The 17701-nt window shown below is 44.6% G+C and overlaps 1 protein-coding gene across 1 annotated transcript in view; it reads left to right on the forward strand.

Annotated features, from left to right (window-relative positions):
• Nucleotides 1-17701, forward strand: part of LOC143957205 (uncharacterized) — an 83055-nt gene that overhangs the window by 34683 nt on the left and 30671 nt on the right. The window contains 9 exon segments of the mRNA XM_077467350.1: nucleotides 524-595; nucleotides 881-978; nucleotides 1066-1165; nucleotides 1459-1554; nucleotides 10329-10415; nucleotides 10539-10636; nucleotides 10718-10823; nucleotides 11113-11208; nucleotides 11463-11558. Of these exon segments, the coding sequence (XP_077323476.1) occupies nucleotides 524-595; nucleotides 881-978; nucleotides 1066-1165; nucleotides 1459-1554; nucleotides 10329-10415; nucleotides 10539-10636; nucleotides 10718-10823; nucleotides 11113-11208; nucleotides 11463-11558 (849 nt within the window).

Raw genomic sequence — 17701 nt, forward strand, 5'->3', positions numbered from 1 at the left:
TTTTTTTTTTTTTTTTTTTAACACAAAAACTGTGCTATTTTGTTTTTTTGGTTCAATATACTTCAATGGAGAAGCTGCAGAAAAGCATGTAATAATGCGTTTTTGCGGCAATTTGTGTTATTTATTTGTGTTTTTCTGCCCAACAACAAATTAACTTTTTTTTTTTTAAGGTTATTAATCAATCTAATTGAAACAATAATAGGCCAATGAATTGATTATGAAAATAATCGTTAGTTGGAGCCCTAATGGGGACTTATTATTCCACAAACGCCTATGTTTAGGTCTTATTATCCCACTGACTCTTTCATCAGGCATGTGTGATGGCAATATACTGTATGCTTTGACGTCTGGTAATGGAAACAAGCGAGACAGAGGAGACGCAAACTGCGGCGTCATCTACATTTATTTTTAAGATAAAGTTTTTAAGGTTGTTGTGTGTGTGTGTGTGTGTGTGTGTGTGTTTTTTTATTTTATTTTTTTACACTTTTTGAGATTCATAATCCACCCTACATTTCATATACAGAGACCTACAGAAGACACAAGGATCTCTATGGGGATTTCATGATGGCGAGCCAGGCAACCCTTAAATTACCGGGTAAGAGGAGACTTTAATTTCTTGTAAGGCCAGGTTCACACATATGAGGCCGCGGTTTCGTGCCTGGGGTCCAATGTGCCGCTGTTCATCGGTTCATGTGCGAATTGGGTCCAAATTTTTGCCTAAACCCGCACCTCAAATTGACTCGTAGACGCACAGAACCCCTTTTCAATGCGCCCCAGACCACTGAGAGCTGGTCACACTTGCCTGTCGTGAATTGGATGCAGGGAAAACCTGCATCCAATGCGCATATATTTATTCAGTCAGTGTGTGTGTTTCCTACAGATGGATCCAGTAACAGAAATCCCCCAGAGAGATGTCCCCATCCTCTGTATTCCCGGGACTCCACACAGGAAGATCAGGAGATCCCTCAGGAGGAAAAGGTAGATTATGTTTCAACAAATATAATAAATGAGTTATACAAAGTCATAGTTCATCATTGTAGCATCTGTACTATTTTGTCTTTTAAGAGTGAAGTTATAAGAGATAAAGTAGAAGTAAAAGACGAGATTTACACAATGGGTGATGATTCATGTAAGGAGGAGGAGATCCCTCCAGAGATCAGCACAGGTGAGGAATAAACACTAAATCCAGAGAAGAGCCCCAGATTCTCCTTGTTCAGTCACTACAACAATCTCTTCTCCTCCCCCCCTCCTCTGTCAGTAGACAGTAATGGGGAGACAGTATGTGCCCAGTGGGGGAGTCAGGAGCCATCAGCCTCTATTAGACTCCGGCTCTCCTCCTCACATCATGTCATTGTGTGTTACCAGCCAAGAGACGTGACCAGTCTCCCCCCACACACACTCTCTGGGGTCTCTCATACATCTCAGTACGGGGGGCTTCACTACCATCTTTATTCACAGACACCAGAGCCAGTCAGAGAGACATCAAGGTGGAGGAGGAAGAAGGAGGTCATGTGAGGATTAAAGAAGAAGAAAGTCCCACAGTATTCAGCACAAGTGAGTAATAATTATTAAATACAGTTGTGTATAATATAATGCTATCTTATTTGGGCTAATGAAAGTATGTTATTACAGAGGTTATCCAGAATGGACTATTAGGTTGATTTTTTTTTTTTTTTTTTTTTTTTTTTTTTACAAGTAATCTGCTATATTTGTGTGAATTGACTGATCTGCTTGAATACTTATATGCATCAAACGTCCCCCTTAGCTATAATCTATTATATATTATAGATTTATTTGTGTATTGATTTTTTTTTCTTTTTCCTAAAGTGGTTGTAAACCTCGGACATAAAATATGAACAAAGCATATTCCTCTATAGTATGTGGTAGATTTACTAAAGCGGGTGCACTCAGAATCTGGTGTAACCAATCGGCTTCTAAACTCACTGTTCAATTAAGCTTTGGCACAAAAACCTGGAAGCTGATTGGTTTCTATGCAGATGTGAGCCTGATTTCGTACTCTCCAGCTTTAGTAAATAAACCCTAAGTGTCAATACTGTCTGCTGCGTCATTCCTCTGCTATCAGTATGAATCGCTTCTGACAAGTTTTAATGAAACCAAGAGAAAAAAGGTGACAGGGGAGGGACCTCCAGCTGATTGACAGCCTCAGCTTTGTTCCTCTGTGTGGTGCTGAAGAGGCGGGTGTTCCTTCCCTCCAATTTGCTTTAGTCTCCCCCCCCCCCCCCCCCCCCACTGAGCTCTGCAGAGTATAACGTCAGCTCTCCGCCCCCCTTTTTTCTGTTTGCTCAGACAAGCTTTTTAAGTTCTGGATTTTGAATGGCTGTATAGAGGAGAAGACTGCAGATAATGAGGTACAACTTATGTAGGAGGATTTGTTTCATCTCTGTGTATCACCAAGATGCCAATAACTTCTTTGGGCCCATGGAAGGGTTTACAACCACTTTAAGCTAGACATACATGTTGAGTAAAAAAAAAAAACTCACAGGTTCCCGTACCCAGACAAGCAGGTACGGTGGCTCCTCCCTTTCTGAATACACAGATCAGCGTTGCAGCAGCTGATCAAATGCTGGTTGTCCATCAGGACCGTTCAAAAGAAACTGGTCTAATGACCAGCTTCTGTTTGAACAGAGAGGGGTACACATGGACCAAAATTCATCTGGTTTCTGTGGAACTAGCCAAATTTCAATACAGGTATACCCAGATTTAATTATGTATGGAGTGAGGAAAAGTTAGAACCCCCTGATAGGTCTTTGCAGGACTCCCTTAGGGAGATTCCTCCATTCTTCATGTCCTGCTGACGTTTTACCAGGCAAGCAATCAATAGGAACACTGACAGAAAAATAACCATTCCTACTGTACCCAAAGATATATTTTGGCTTGACATACTGTACACTTAAATAGTTGTCACTTCTTATTTGCCACAGATGTACAAAACAGAAACTATAACATTGTTGTTATCTCAACATTTGGTAAAACAGAAGATGAGGACATCAAAATCAATTCTTCAGAAGATAATCCCATTACTCAAAATGTCCATCCAACACCTCATGGTGCAGAACTGTCATCTGGTTCCTTTACACATGGGGAGTGTTTTCCTGATCTCTGTGATCCCGTCACCTACCATACTATGGGGGAAACGTTCTCATCTCCTGCAAGCGGCAAATGTTTTAATCAGAAAGCTCATCTTCCTATTAACGAGGGGCCTGACACAGTCGAGGAGCCCTACTCGTGTTCAGCGTGTGGGAAGTGTTTTTCTCTATCGTGCATTCTTAAAAAACATAAGAGGACACACACTGGTGAGAAGCCGTTTTCATGTCCTGAATGTGGAAAATGTTTCACCACAATGTCTGGTCTTAAAACGCATAAGAAAGCGCAGATGTGTTCTTCGCCTGACATAGGGCAATGCGTTCCTGACCAAGATGGACTTGCTAAACATCACACGGGGGAAAAGCCTTTTTCATGCCGGGAGTGCGGGAAATGTTTTTCTCAGAAAAGCAATCTCATTATACACGAGAGAAGCCACACAGGAGAGAGGCCACATTTCTGCACCGACTGTGGAAAATGTTTTTCCACCACTACAAATCTCGCGTCACACCGGAAAACTCACACTGGAGAAAAGCCATATTCGTGTTCCGAGTGCGGGAAATGTTTTTCTCAGAAAAGCAATCTCATTACACATGAGAGAAGTCACACTGGAGAGAAGCCGTATTCCTGCACAGACTGTGGAAAAAGTTTTTCCACCACGGCAAATCTTACTTCACACCGGAAAACTCACACCGGGGAAAAGCCATATTCCTGTTCGGAGTGCGGAAAATGTTTTTCCTGGAAAGCCTGTCTGATCAGACATCAGCGTGTGCACACGTGATAGAAGGCATGTCTGGATCTCCTCTTCTTTTAACCAGTGACTCTAGATCCTCATCTTTGTCATGAGATGACTCCCATGTCTTGTCATGTTGAAACACCAAAGATTGAGGGTTTCACTGCTGAACTAGCTCCTTTTTTTATCACCATCACACCAAATGCCAGTAAAATTATAATATTATCATCCGATATTTGTGTCTACGTTATTTTCTCACTACCAGTATGTTGAAAAAAATCGAATATATTAGGTATATCCTTTGCAATACATGCACACTTTCCCATGTCTAACTCCTTTTGAAAATGGAGCACTGATGGGCTGACAGTGTCCAATCATGACTCTAATAGTGCTCTGTGCCCTGATTGGCTGAAACTTTCACTGCTTGGTTTGAACTTCAGCAAGTCGTCTTCACCATGCCTAGATGCCTAAATGCATTGAACTGCTGCCATGTGATTGGCTGATTAGCAATTTGTGTTACCAAGCAACTGAACAGGTGTACCTAACAAAGTGGCTGCTTAGTGTATACATAGCTCCCAATTTTCCCTGATTTGGAGCAATGTCCCTCATTCCCTCATTTTGTCCCTCATTTTGGTCTGATCCATATAGATTTATATAAACTGCACTTTTTATCTATCAAAATGTGTTTCCCAGTGCTAAACCTTTCATATGATTTCTAAATTGCTGCATTTGTAAATTCCAAAAGCCAATATAAAGGAATAGTAGTCAAGAAGGGGAGAGGGCAAAGGGGTGGGACTTTGAGTGATACACGTGGTTGCGCAAGAGTAACTCGGTGAATAGGGATGAGCTCAGGCATGTTCGCATGGTCCACGTGCAGAGCCTGCCAGGAAGTTGGCGCAGCGCTAATCACAGGCAGTGAGACATTGCCTCGATGTGCGCCTGCAGAGATCGGGCAATGTCTCACTGCCTGTGATTAGTGCAGCACTGCGCCGACTTCCTGGCGGGCTCTGCACGTGGACCATCCGAACACGCCTGAGCTCATCCCTATTGGTGAACATACTTGGAATTTATTAATTGCCATAAGGTACAAACGGGATACAACATATAAAGACACATTGAGATAATACAAAAGATAATACAGTACATCTTAGTCATAACTTGGATATCACATGATATAGCAAACAATAACTTTCCAGAATGCACCAACAGCACGGTTTGAATAAAAAAAATGTAATGCATAGTAATGCCTGCAGAGCCTCTGGCCTCATTGGTCCTAGAACAAGGTATTAAAAATGATCTTATAAAACTGTATGTATTGATGGGGAAACAACATGTGGCATCTCTACGCGTTTCATGGCTGGAAGGCCACTCGTCAGGAGCAAGCACTTGGTGTATCTATAAGTTAACATATTAATATTAGCTTATTTAATCTGATAAATGCAAATATGGACAGGGCGAGACTAGAAACCCCCATACCAAATATGTAGGGTAAACCAGAGTATAACAGGTATTGAGGTGTTTTCCTTTTTGTCGATGATTCTCACTTGCACTTCCCTGTTATCACTGGTGGTAACTTGTTCCTTTCACTCTTTCCTCCACCCCACCACCTCTATGGTTCACTATCAACTCCATTTCTCTAGCACAGATCCTTCCATTCACTTCCCCATGCCCCACATTCTACCGCAGTGAATACTCTGGTTCACCCTACATATTCACCCCACATTTAGGTCTGCCTCTGGCCCATGCCTGCTCTGGTTGATGCTCGTGGGGTGCCCCCACTGAGACGCCTGCCGCGGCTCCCGGGTTGGGAGTACTTTTGGATGGCTTATGTTGCCCAGCACCACACCACCCCTACATGAACTCGAGTAAGTTCACTTGCATTTGGTATGGGGGTTTCTAGTATCACTCCTGTCGATATTTGCATTTATCATATTACCTAAGCTAATATTAATATGTTTACTTATAGCTACACCAAGTGCTTTCTCCTGATGAGTGGCCCAGCCACGAAACGCGTAGAGCTGCCACATGTTATGTTTCCCATCAATACATATAGTTTTATAAGCTGATTTTTAATACCTCATTCTGGGATCAATGAGGCCAGAGGCAGGCATTACTATGTATTACTGTATTGCAGGCATTACTATTACTGTATTGCAGGCATTACTGTGTATTTTGTTTTTTATTCAAACCGTGCTGTTGGTGCACTCTGGAAACGTATTGTTTGCTATATCATGCGATATCCAAGTTATGACTAAGATTTGCTGTACAGGCATACCCCACTTGTAAGTACATAATGGGGTTTATTTACTAAAGCTGGAAAGTGCAAAATCAGGCTCACTTCTGCATAGAAACCAACAAACTTCTAGGTTTTATTTCCAAAGCTTAAATGAATAAGCTGGGGTTAGAAGCTCGTTGGTTTCTATGTAGAAGTGAGCCCGATTTTGCACTTTCCAGCTTTAGTAAATAAACCCCATTGCGTACTTACAAGTGGGGTATGCCTGTATTACCTTTTTGTATTATCTCAACGTGTCTTTATATGTTGTATCCTGTTTGTACCTTTATGGCAATCAATAAATTCCAAGCTACTCTTGTGCAACCACATGCCTCACTCAAAGTGCCACCTATTTGCTCTCTCCCCTTCTCAATTTATAAAAAGGATGGAAATGTGTGACCTCACCGGGCCACATTTTCACTCAAAGTCCCAAGGGATGGAATAATTGGCCTTACCAGGTCATGTCTTCACTTAAAGTCCCTAAAAATGTGTCCTACTTCAATAAAGGAATAGTAGTGGTAAAAAAAGCACTTGTGTGTTTAACCAGTCTTGGGTTTTTTTTTGTACAATTCTCCCTTAAAGTGGTGTGCCCCCTAAAATAAAAAAAATAAGTCAGCAGCTACAAATACTGCAGCTGCTGACTTTTAATAATCAGACACTTACCTGTCCCAGGGTCCAGCGATGTGGGAGAACGAAGACCCCCCCCCCCCCCCCCCCCCGCCTCGCTCCCTGCTCCGCTTGCGGTTCCGGCATTCTTACTCTGGCCACCCGGCTGTGCCTTCACAGCCGGGCACCCACTGCGCGAGCAGCGCCGCAATCCGTGACACGTGACAGGTCCCAGATGACTGTGCGGCGCGAGGGGAAGTGATGTCACCAGCCCAGGGAATGAAGGAGGCAGACTACGAGGGACCCCTTAGCAACAGGCATTTAGAGGTGAGTAAAAAAATTGTTTCCAATTATTTATTTTTTTATGAATTTTAAGCTTTTTTTTTGTGGCAACACCACTTTAAGGGGGTGTGGCAATGGGGGTGTGTCCTATGCCTGCATACCTTTTGCTGATGGGTGTCCCTCATTACCATCTCAAAAAGTTGGGAGGTGTGATTTTTTTATATATATATATATATTATTATTATTATTATTTTTCTAGTTTCTTGTGAAGGTTGAGCACTTCTAGTGGTATAATAAATAATATCCCAGCAGAAGGATGAGATGGGAGGTGTTGACAACCAGACATTTCCTCTCATCTGATCTGCACCAGGACAATGACACCTACAATCTGGCTGCTCTACAGAGAATAATAATAATGATAATTCAGTACTGAGATATAATTATCATTGTAGCCTAGACTGGATAATGTATGAACCCACCAACACCACACATCTGTCTATCTCCTCTCTATCATCTCTGTGCTCCGCCCACACCGGAAACACTCCTCACTTCCGCTCTGCAGTACTGCACAGCCCTGGTGAACCAGCCTGATTTACCTTATTGACGCCCAGCGGCATGATTAGACGGTTTTGTAGAGTAGAGGCCCAGAACCTACTTATGGAGGTAGAGAGACACTGTTTCGTCAGATTAGGCGACCCGTCAGAATGTGTGCGGATGTGACGTTCCGTCGCCGCCATCGTGCTACACTCCGCACTCCTCCAAAGTAAAGATACACTGAGAAGAAAATCTTATTAGACCTACTGGAGTTTTACATTTTACACTTATTTTTAGCGGGGGTGTAGCAAGATGGCGGTGACGAAACGTCAGTTCCGTTGCACATTCTGACGGGTCGCTAAAGCTGATGAAACGCCACCACTAGATGGCGCTGATCAGTCATAGTAAGAGGAAGTGACCTCAGAGCAAGAGGGACGGCGGCCATTTTGTTGAAGCCCGGAAGTAGTATTAGGAGAGGGGTTATTGTTGACTTGATGAAAGAAGTGTGAGCTTGGAGAGTGTGTGCCCAGTGAGGAGGAGGAGGTAATAATGTCTTCTTATTATGAAAGAAGGGGGTCCAGTGTGGACTGGACGGGGCATCATATCACGTCAACTTTCTGCAAGTCCTCTGATGTGTATAACGGGGGCGGGGCTGTGCAGCACAGGTCTCTGGAAAGCCATAACCTGTGCAGTTTTCTAGCTGACAGGTCTCCTTGATATTTTGGAGTGGTCTTCTGGGAGCCCAAGGGCTGCGTCACACCAGAATGTGTGCGTTTTTTGTGTTTTTTTTCAATGGGCTGCCAACTGCACGGGAATACACAAAAATGAGTGCAGGTGCTACTTTTGCAAATCACTCTGCGCCAAACTGCATCTACAGTAACATGCAATTTGGTGGCTGCAAACGCTGCATTTGCTAGATGCATTGGGATCCCATCTCACAAGGGCAGTGCATTCATGTGTGGGAAATGTGCCTTTCTTGCTCTGTTATAGTATGACTCGGCCCTAAATCTCCCAAACTGTAGGAGCCCAGTGCCTTCCAGCTCCTGGCATATTGGATATGAAGGGGATGTGTTGGGCTGAGGGATCTCCTGACACTCAGAGTAGAGTATAAGTGTGATATCTGGTCAGTTATCCAATGCAATGGTGGGCTTTTATTGTGCTCGCATTCAATGACACCCAACCATTGAGACACATTTAATCCCACTGACACCAATGATAGAGTATTATTATCCCACCAGTGATGGGGTCTGACTATGCCACTGATGCCAATGACTGTGTTTCATCATCCAGCCGACACCAATAATGGGGTGCTATTGTCCCCCTGCCACCACTGGCAGGGTCCAATCGTCCTGTCACCAATTACGGGGGTGCTATTCCCTTCGGCGCCAATGAGGGGGGGTGCTATTGTCCTGTTGGCACCAATGATGGGGGGGGCACTATTATCACAGGGTGCCAATGGGGGGGGGGTGCTATTGTCCCATTAGCACCAATGAGGGGGGTCACTATTGTCCCGCGGGCGCCAATGATGGGGGGGAAACACTATGGTCACAGGGTGCCAATTAAGGGGGGTGCTTTTGTCCCGCCAGCACCAATGATGAGGTACTATTGTCCCACCGGCAGGGAAAAGAGAGAGCGGTAAGCTGCTCCAGCTGAGTGGAATATCCAAGAGGACTGGGTGCTAGCCCCCAGCTCTCATCAGTAGTAGTAGAGGATTTGGCTGTACACCACCGCCGGTCCAACAGTGTTTATTAGGACTGTACTAGTGATTGCCACCAGGACATTGAATATAGGTTGATGCGTTTCACATTGACAATGTGCTTCTGCAAAACATAAGGTAAAAAAAAAAAAAATCAACACTCCTTAAGTAGGACCATCACTGCAAGGAAGGACTTGTTGGGTCTTGTAGTCTCACTGGTTTTATTGTCATGCTGACCCTCCAGTTACAACTATTCACAATATTTAGTTCTTATGGTGATGAGCATGTTGCCTGTTAGGAGAACCAAGTAGAATATCCCCATTACACACATTCTAGGAGATGGCTTAAAACAGGGGTAGGCAACCTGGGGCCCTCCAGCTGTTGTGGAACTACATTTCCCATGAGGCATTGCAAGGCCGGCAGTTAAAATTGCTCCCAGAGGCATGATGGGACTTGTAGTTCTGCAACAGCTGGAGGGCCCCAGGTTGCCTACCCCTGGTTTAAAGCAAGTGGATGCCGTTGTGACTGCCAGCTGGGAACCGGTATCTACACCACTCCAAGCATACATCACCAGCACCTCCTAGATATTTGAAATAACATCCAGAACTTTACTAAAGCAATTGCATACATATAAGCAAAGTATGTCTGTAAAAATAAATATATATAATTTGCAGTGGGCCACTCCGGACTCCTTCAACAGGCATGTATAATGGCAATATATGCTTTTGACTTCTGTTAATGGAACAGTCTAGAGCTGAAACAACTAATCGATTATGAAATTAATCGATTACTATTTTCATAATCGATTTTTCGGCCAGTAACATAATGGGGTTAAAAAAAACTAAAATGAGCCCTTTATAGTACAAAAATATAATCACTACTGTAAATATTACTTTCACTGTTCTACAGTTAAAAAAAATGAACCCCCGAAACAATAATCGGCCAACTAATCGATTATGAAAATAATTGTTAGTTGCAGCCCTAGAACAGTCCTCTCCGAGACAGAGTCACAAACTACACTGTGCCATCTACAATTATTTTAAAGGTAAAGTTTTTTTATGATTTTGTGAGATTTATAACACCCCCCTATATTTTATATACAGATACATACAGAAAAGTTGAAGTATATAGAAACAAGGATCTTTACAGGGACGTTATGATGGAGAACCGGCCGCCCCTCACATCACCGGGTAAGAGGAGGCTTTAATTTCTTGTAAAGGAAGAAGAGTATTGAGGATCCAACTAGATACACACATCCTCTGATATAAAGACATAGAAACAATGTATTCAGTCAGTGTGTGTGTTTCCTACAGATGGATCCAGTAACAGAAATCCCCCAGAGAGATGTCCCCGTCCTCTGTATTCCCGGGACTCCAGACAGGAAGATCAGGAGATCCCTCAGGAGAATCAGGTAGATGGCACTAAGGGTTTTTAAGATAAAAAATAGATATTCCTTCGAATCATTAAGTGGATATTTTTCTGCGTTCTCTAGAATGATGGCCTGATTGTGGTTAAAGTTGAAGATAAAGAAGAGATGTCTACAGTGGACGATGACCCATGTAAGAAGGAGGAGGGAATCCCTCCAGAGATCAGCACAGGTGAGTAATAAACACTAAATCCAGAGAAGAGTCCCAGATTCTCCTTGTTCAGCCACTACAACAATCTCTTCTCCTCCCCCCTCCTGTCAGTAGACAGTAATGGGGAGACAGTATGTGCCCAGTGGGGGAGTCAGGAGCCATCAGCCTCTATTAGACTCCGGCTCTCCTCCTCACATCATGTCATTGTGTGTTACCAGCCAAGAGAGGTGACCAGTCTCCCCCACACACACTCTCTGGGGTCTCTCATACATCTCAGTACAGGGGGCTTCACTCTCATCTTTATTTACAGACACCAGAGCCACTCCGAGAGACATCAAAGCCAGGGAGGAGCAAAATGGTCATGTGAGAATTAAAGTGGAGGAAATTCCTATAGAGATCAGCACAGGTGAGTAATAAACACTAAATCCAGAGAAGAGTCCCAGATTCTCCTTGTTCAATCACTACAACAATCTCTCCTCCCCCCCCCCCCCCCTTCTGTCATTAGAATGTAATGGGGAGATAGTATTTTCCCAGTGGGGAAGACCCCAGCCTCATTTGTGGTACCAACCAAGAGACGTGACCAGTCTCCCTCCACACACACTCTCTGGGGTCTCTCATGCATCTTAGTACAGGGGGTTTTACTCTCCTCTTTATTCACAGATCCTGGAGACATTCAGAGAGGGGTCAAAGCTGAGAAGGAAGAAGGAGGTCCTGTGAGGATTAAAGAAGAAGAAATCCCCACAGTAATCAGCACAAGTGAGTAATAATCACTAAATGCAGTTGTTTATAATATAATAGTATCTGTAAAGGTCCAGTGAAAGTTATTGCAGAGATTTTAAGAAATTTTCCAGAATGGATTATTAGGCTGGTAAATCGGATACTGTAAAATAGTAAATTCATACAAGACCCTTCTGACCCTGGAGTAGTATTCCCTCTATTGCCATTCAAAGATGAGCGGGTGCATTGGGGATTCACGTAATCCAGCCTTTCTCAACCTTCTCAATACAAAGGAATCCTTGAAATAACTTTCTGATCTCAGGAAACCCCTACTAAAAATTACTATATTAAAACTCATGATACATTAGTGTGGTGGTCAGTGGGAAGAATTACCCCTTTACAGATGACTAAAAAAAATCAATGGTGTCAGTGGGAACATATCTGAGAGGTAAAAATTGCTCAAAGAACTCCCAGCAACTTCTGGAGGAACCCTGGTTGAGAAACCCTGACGTAATCCCTCAATGCGAACAGGGAGGAGGAAAGTCACAAGCTGATCATCCCCTTTTGGCCTATACAGGTGAAGGAATTCTATGCTAGGAGTTTATTTAATACCTCCTTTGTATCTCCTATAATCCCGTGCAAAGGCATTCTGAGACTGTCACCGAGATATAAGAAAAGCATTTCCAATATTTACTTGAAGAAGCAGATCCCCTTCTGCGAAATGTGTCCAGTTTACTGGCTGCCCTATACTTACTTACCTTCCATATGTGATCAAAAGAAATCTTTTTCCTCTTAATGAGGACCACATTTGTAAGGCCAAGATATGTAACACAGGAGCAGAGGTAGTTAGAAATGTATTCAAATGTAAAAGAAAGGCTAGCATGATGGGTTTTTATACAACTAATCTACTGTATTTGTGTGAATTTACTAATCAGCTTGAAAACTTTGTATATGCTATATGCACTAAAAATCTCCTTTAGCTATGATCTCCCTCTATATAGTTGCGTTTGTTTATTTTTCTTAAGCTAGGTATACATCAAGGGTGCTCAACCAGTGGCACATGGGCCACATGTGACCCACGGAGCCCTCTGATGTGGCTGCAGCCTCATTCTCTGGGATGGCAGGTCGGCGAGCCCAAATCGTGGGTTGTCACCCCAGAGTATCGTGTACATGGAACCAGCGCTGGAGGAAGCAAGTGGGTGCTGAGAGAGGAGGCGCCGCATAAACCGATGCTTCCTCTGTAGCGCCGACTTCTGTCCCAGGCAAAGTGTATTTGGTATCACTCCGCCTGGGTTGGGAACCTTTCTAACAGCTTAGTGATGCCAGCAGAAGCTGAAAGAGAAATAGGTCATTTTAATAACCACTTCACTTTCACCCCCATCCTGTACACATATGAAAATGTTATAATTTTTTGAGACAAAGAGAGAGCAAGCTTTTGGTGGTATTTAATCACCACTGAGTTTTTAGTTTTTTGTTTTTTTTTGCTAAACAAATGAAAAAGAACTTACTTTTTTTTTTTTTTGCAAATAAGTAATTCTTATTAATTCTATTCTTTATCGTACATCACGGGACACAGAGCAGCCATAATAACTAACTGGGTTATACGCCACCTATAGGTAAATGGACACTGGCAAACCAAAAAAAAAGACAGGAAGTCATTCCCTATATAACCCCTCCTACACAGGAAGTACCTTGGTTTTTTCACCAGTGTCTTGTAAGGTGATGGTCACAGTTTGGAGAAGCTCTCCATGAGAAGATGGTCCTGGAACAAATCCTGAAGTATTTAAAGGGCTATATAATCGTATCCATCCGGACGGTGATGCACTAAAATGGATGGTACCCGAACCTCGTTTCACAATAAGCTTGAGGTATTGCATGCAATGTGACCCTTTGGGCAATGGACCCCGGGGATCCAGATCCTTGGTAAGAAAAAATATCCCAAAGGAGTTCCAGCAGGGTGCTTTACAGGTCCAAGGGAGTGGCCCTATATTCAAGGGGACAGGTCCTTTAAGGTCCAAGAGACAGAGACCCGCCCTGATGTGGGAAGATTGGAATCTAGCTTTTAAGCAGAATCCTGCGGCGGGACTAGTAAGTGTTTTAAAGCTTTTTTGCACTTGTTAAACCATAAGATGTATTTTCAGTCTCTTACCTTTTTTTAGAACTAGGTGTCATAATTTTTTTTTTTTGTCCACTGGGGGCAGTGGTATTGCGGACAGCAGCGCTTTTCTGTGGAGCTTCCAGCCAGGTTGATCCTCTCAGGAGGTGGGCGGTTCTTCAGATTCCCCCGCCCCTGTGCATCTATTTATTACCCCGGTGCCTTCAGTGGCCCTTTCCCGCTGCTGTTTGTGGTCAGAGGGGGGCATGCACATGCGCAGGAATGGCATAAAAGAATGTGCACGTTTGGAGGCGTGTGAGAGCTGCACAGGATGCTACAAGCAACGTGCATGCCGGACATGCGCATTAGGGGCGAAAGCGACCAATTTTAAGCTGTTCCAGCCCTAGGCTTTTGTAAGCAGGCTGGAGGGGACACAGAGCAGTGTCAGCTGGGCACGTGAGTCACTGTGGGTGGATGGAGCAAGAGCTGTAGTATTTACAGAGTGGTTGAAGTGCATAAAGGTGGGCTTTTCTTTACCTCTACTTTTTTTTGTCTCAGGCATGTCTTCCCAGGGAGGCACAGCAGGAAGGGGTGAAAATGCACCACCATCGGTATTGGAGGATGCTAGCCTTACACCTGCTGTGTTTAACTATCCTGAAAGACCTGAGGCAACTGGCCAGTCTGAGCCATTACGGTTGTCAGACATTGTAGCAACAGCTAATGCTTCTGCCTCAACCTACGTTACAAAGGATGACTTGGCATCAGCTTAAACTGGGCTAGAGGGGAAAATGGCAGGTATGATTGCTTCAGTTTCCCAAGGGGTAAGAAAACGGGATAGATCCCCTTCACCTGAGCCCCCACCTGCATTGGAACAGGATTGGGCAGAAGATGTGGAAGAAGTGGCAGTGAATGACCGGGGGGAAGGTCAGGCCACAGACTCCACTTCTGAGGAGTCAGGTTCTGAAGAACCATTTTCAGCCTCTCAATCCCAGAGACTGCTGATTCAGTCCCTCACAGAGATGGTCTGATCAGGTCTCAAATTGCCACCTGTGGAGGTCCCTGAAGTTTCCTTTACTTCTTTAGGATCTCTGCGGCCTCCACAGAGTTTGCAGGCTTTTCCCTTGCATCCGTTGCTAGAGAAAATCACGTATGCTGACTGGGATCACCCAGATAACTTCTACTAACACAATATTAGCAGAAAGAGCCCAAAGGGTGGCGCTAAAGAGCTGAAAAAACACGTCCCTATGTTAGTGTTTGTTGACCGACAGTTCCTTGCCATTTGTAAACAAGACAAGTTCCTGGCCAATGCCCTTCGGACAAAAGTCTGAGGTTTTGTCTGAGGAAAATCCGATCATGTGTACAAGGCTTTACCTGTCCTGTACATAATGCCCAGGTGTTTAGGGATTCAGCAGATAAGAAATTGGAGTCTTTATTAAAGATTTAATTTGCTATTGCCGGGTCTGCTGTACAACTGGCAGTGGCGGCTATCGGTATCTGTCAGTCTTTAAAGGACCAGGTGAAGCGGGTAACTAAGACTGTTCCTGATCAAGGGGTACCTGCAGAGGATTTGACAGAATTACCTCAGGCCTTATGTTTCGCAGTAGATGCCCTTAAGGATACCATACAACAGATGTCCCTGTAGGCCCTGCTGTCAGTACATATGCGGAAGTTCCTTTGGTTAAAAAGCTGGGCTGCAGAGTTACCCTGCAAAAGATCACTAGCTGGTTTTCCCTTTTCATGGGGAGCAGCTATTTGGAGAAGACCTGGATAAATACATCCAGAAGATTTCAGGGGGTGAGAGTGCGCTTCTACCAGTTAAGAGGAGCAGACAACCTTCCTTCAAGGTGTCTAGTGCTTCAGTACCCAGCTCTTCTAATTTGAGGCAGTATTGCCGTCCTCAGGCGTCTGGTTCTAGGGGAAAGCATCAAGGCCAGGGGCAGAAAAAAGCCCTGGGCCTAGAGACCCCCCCTAAGGTCAGACCAAAGCCTTCCTTATGAAGGGACGCCCCCACTCACGCTTCTCAGACGCCTGGGAAGAAGTGATCTGAGACAGGTGGGTTATTTCTACCGTGTCTCAGGGGTACAAAATAGAAATTCGGGGTTCTCCCCCCCCCCCCCCCTTCTTGGTTCCTTGGGTCCAGCGTCCCCATAGGCCCGGTAAAGAAGAGGTATTTTCTTCAGGCAATAGATCAACTAAGGTTGCCAGTAGTGATTTTAGAGGTTCCAATCATTGAAAGATTCAAGGGTTTTTACTCTTTTCATAATCCCAAAGCCAAATGGAGATGTAAGGCTTATTCTGGACCTCAAGGTTCTGAATCAATTTCTGGTCATTTGTTCTTTCCGAATGGAGTCAATTCGTTCAGTGGTAGCCTCCTTACACGGGGAGGAATTCCTGGCGTCCATAGACATGAGGACATACACATGCCAATCTGCAGGTCCCATTAAAGGTTTCCTGTGATTTGCGGTGGGCGACCAACATTTTCAGTTTGTGGCACTGCCCATCCGGTTAGCCACGGCACTTCAGGTATTCACAAAGATATTGGCTCCGGTATTGGCAGTTCTAAGATAGTATCTTCATTCAAAGCAGTCCCTTATGCACAGTTCCACTCCAGACCACTTCAGAGCAACATTGTCTGTCTGGAACAAGACTGTCCAGACTCTGGACTGGCACATGTTTATTCGGCTGAGGGTGCATCAGAGTCTCAGTTGGTGGATGTTAACCAGGAATCTGGTAAAAGGAAGGTTCTTTTTTTACCTGTGGTCTAGAAGGTGGTGACGACCGATGCCAGTCTCTCTGGATGGGGGGCAGTCCTAGAGGAGGCCACTGTCAACATTTTAGAGATTCGGGCAGCTTGCTCGGCTCTAAGCTTCTGGACTTCCAGATTACAGGGATGTCCTATGAGGGTCCAGTTGGACAATGCCTCGGCTGTGGCATATATCAATCACCAGGGGGGCACCAGGAGTCAGACAGCCCAGAAGGAAGTGGATTGCATGCTGACCTGGGCAGAAAGATCCATCCCTATCAGCTGTGTTCTGGGAGTGGAGAATTTGCAGGCAGACTTTGAGTCGCCAGCAGATGTTACCTGAGATCTTTGCATCAATCTGCCACTGATGGGGGGGGATTTCCGGATGTAGACTTGCTGGCGTCCAGGTTCAACAGGAAACTAGACAGCTTTGTGTCCTGAACCAAGGACCCGCTGTTTTTAGGGGCAGATGCCCTGATAATTCCATGGGATCATTTTTCCCTGGAAATGCCTTCCCCACACCCCATCTGGCTGTTGCCTAGGCTACTCCGCAGGATCCGGGAAGAGAGAAATTCCGTAAGCCTAGTAGCTCTGGCCTGGCCCAGAAGGACTTGGTATGCACAGATTGTAAGACTGGCGGTGGGAAACCCCTGGGTTCTTCCACTCCACCCCTATTTGCTCTCACAGGGTCCAATATTCCACCCTGCTTTACAGTTAGTTATTGTGGCTGTTCTGTATCCCATGATGTACTCTAAGAAAAGGATTTTTCAGGTAAGCTGTAGAAAAAAATCCTAATTTTCTTTGTCACTGATAGGCGCTGATGAGCTTGCGCCGATTGGGCACTGATGAGGCTGCACTGATAATCAGGGCATTTATGATCAGTGCCCTGATTATCATTTTAAATGTGCCCCTTGTCAGCCATGATGGCTCTTTTCCTCGCACGGTGACAGCCGATCAGGAAAAGAATGCTGGTAACCGACGAGCTTGTTTACATGCGGTCAGCTGTGATTGGACACAGCTGATTACATGGTAAAGGTCTGTTGTGATTGGACAAAGCCCATAGCGGTCACAGAGCGCAACCTAGGCATGTTCTGGGAGAACATCTATGGACGCCCTCCAAGTACTACAGTATTGAGGTGATTAACCACTTCCTGCCCATCATATAGCAGAATGACTGTCACAAAGTGGTTGTTATCTTCACTGGGCATCATATGACATCCAGCAGGATAAGCTGCTTGTGCACAGAGTGGGGATCAGTGGTGCGGTGTGTCGCTCTGACACACCGCATCTCTGATCCTGGTAAAGGCCCTATGATGTAGGCTCTTTACCATGTGATCAGCTGTG

Source organism: Lithobates pipiens, unplaced genomic scaffold (assembly GCF_037356315.1).
Source record: "Lithobates pipiens isolate NorthernLeopardFrog02 unplaced genomic scaffold, aLitPip1_a1.2 Scaffold_51, whole genome shotgun sequence".
In the NCBI taxonomy this organism is placed as follows: domain Eukaryota; kingdom Metazoa; phylum Chordata; class Amphibia; order Anura; family Ranidae; genus Lithobates; species Lithobates pipiens.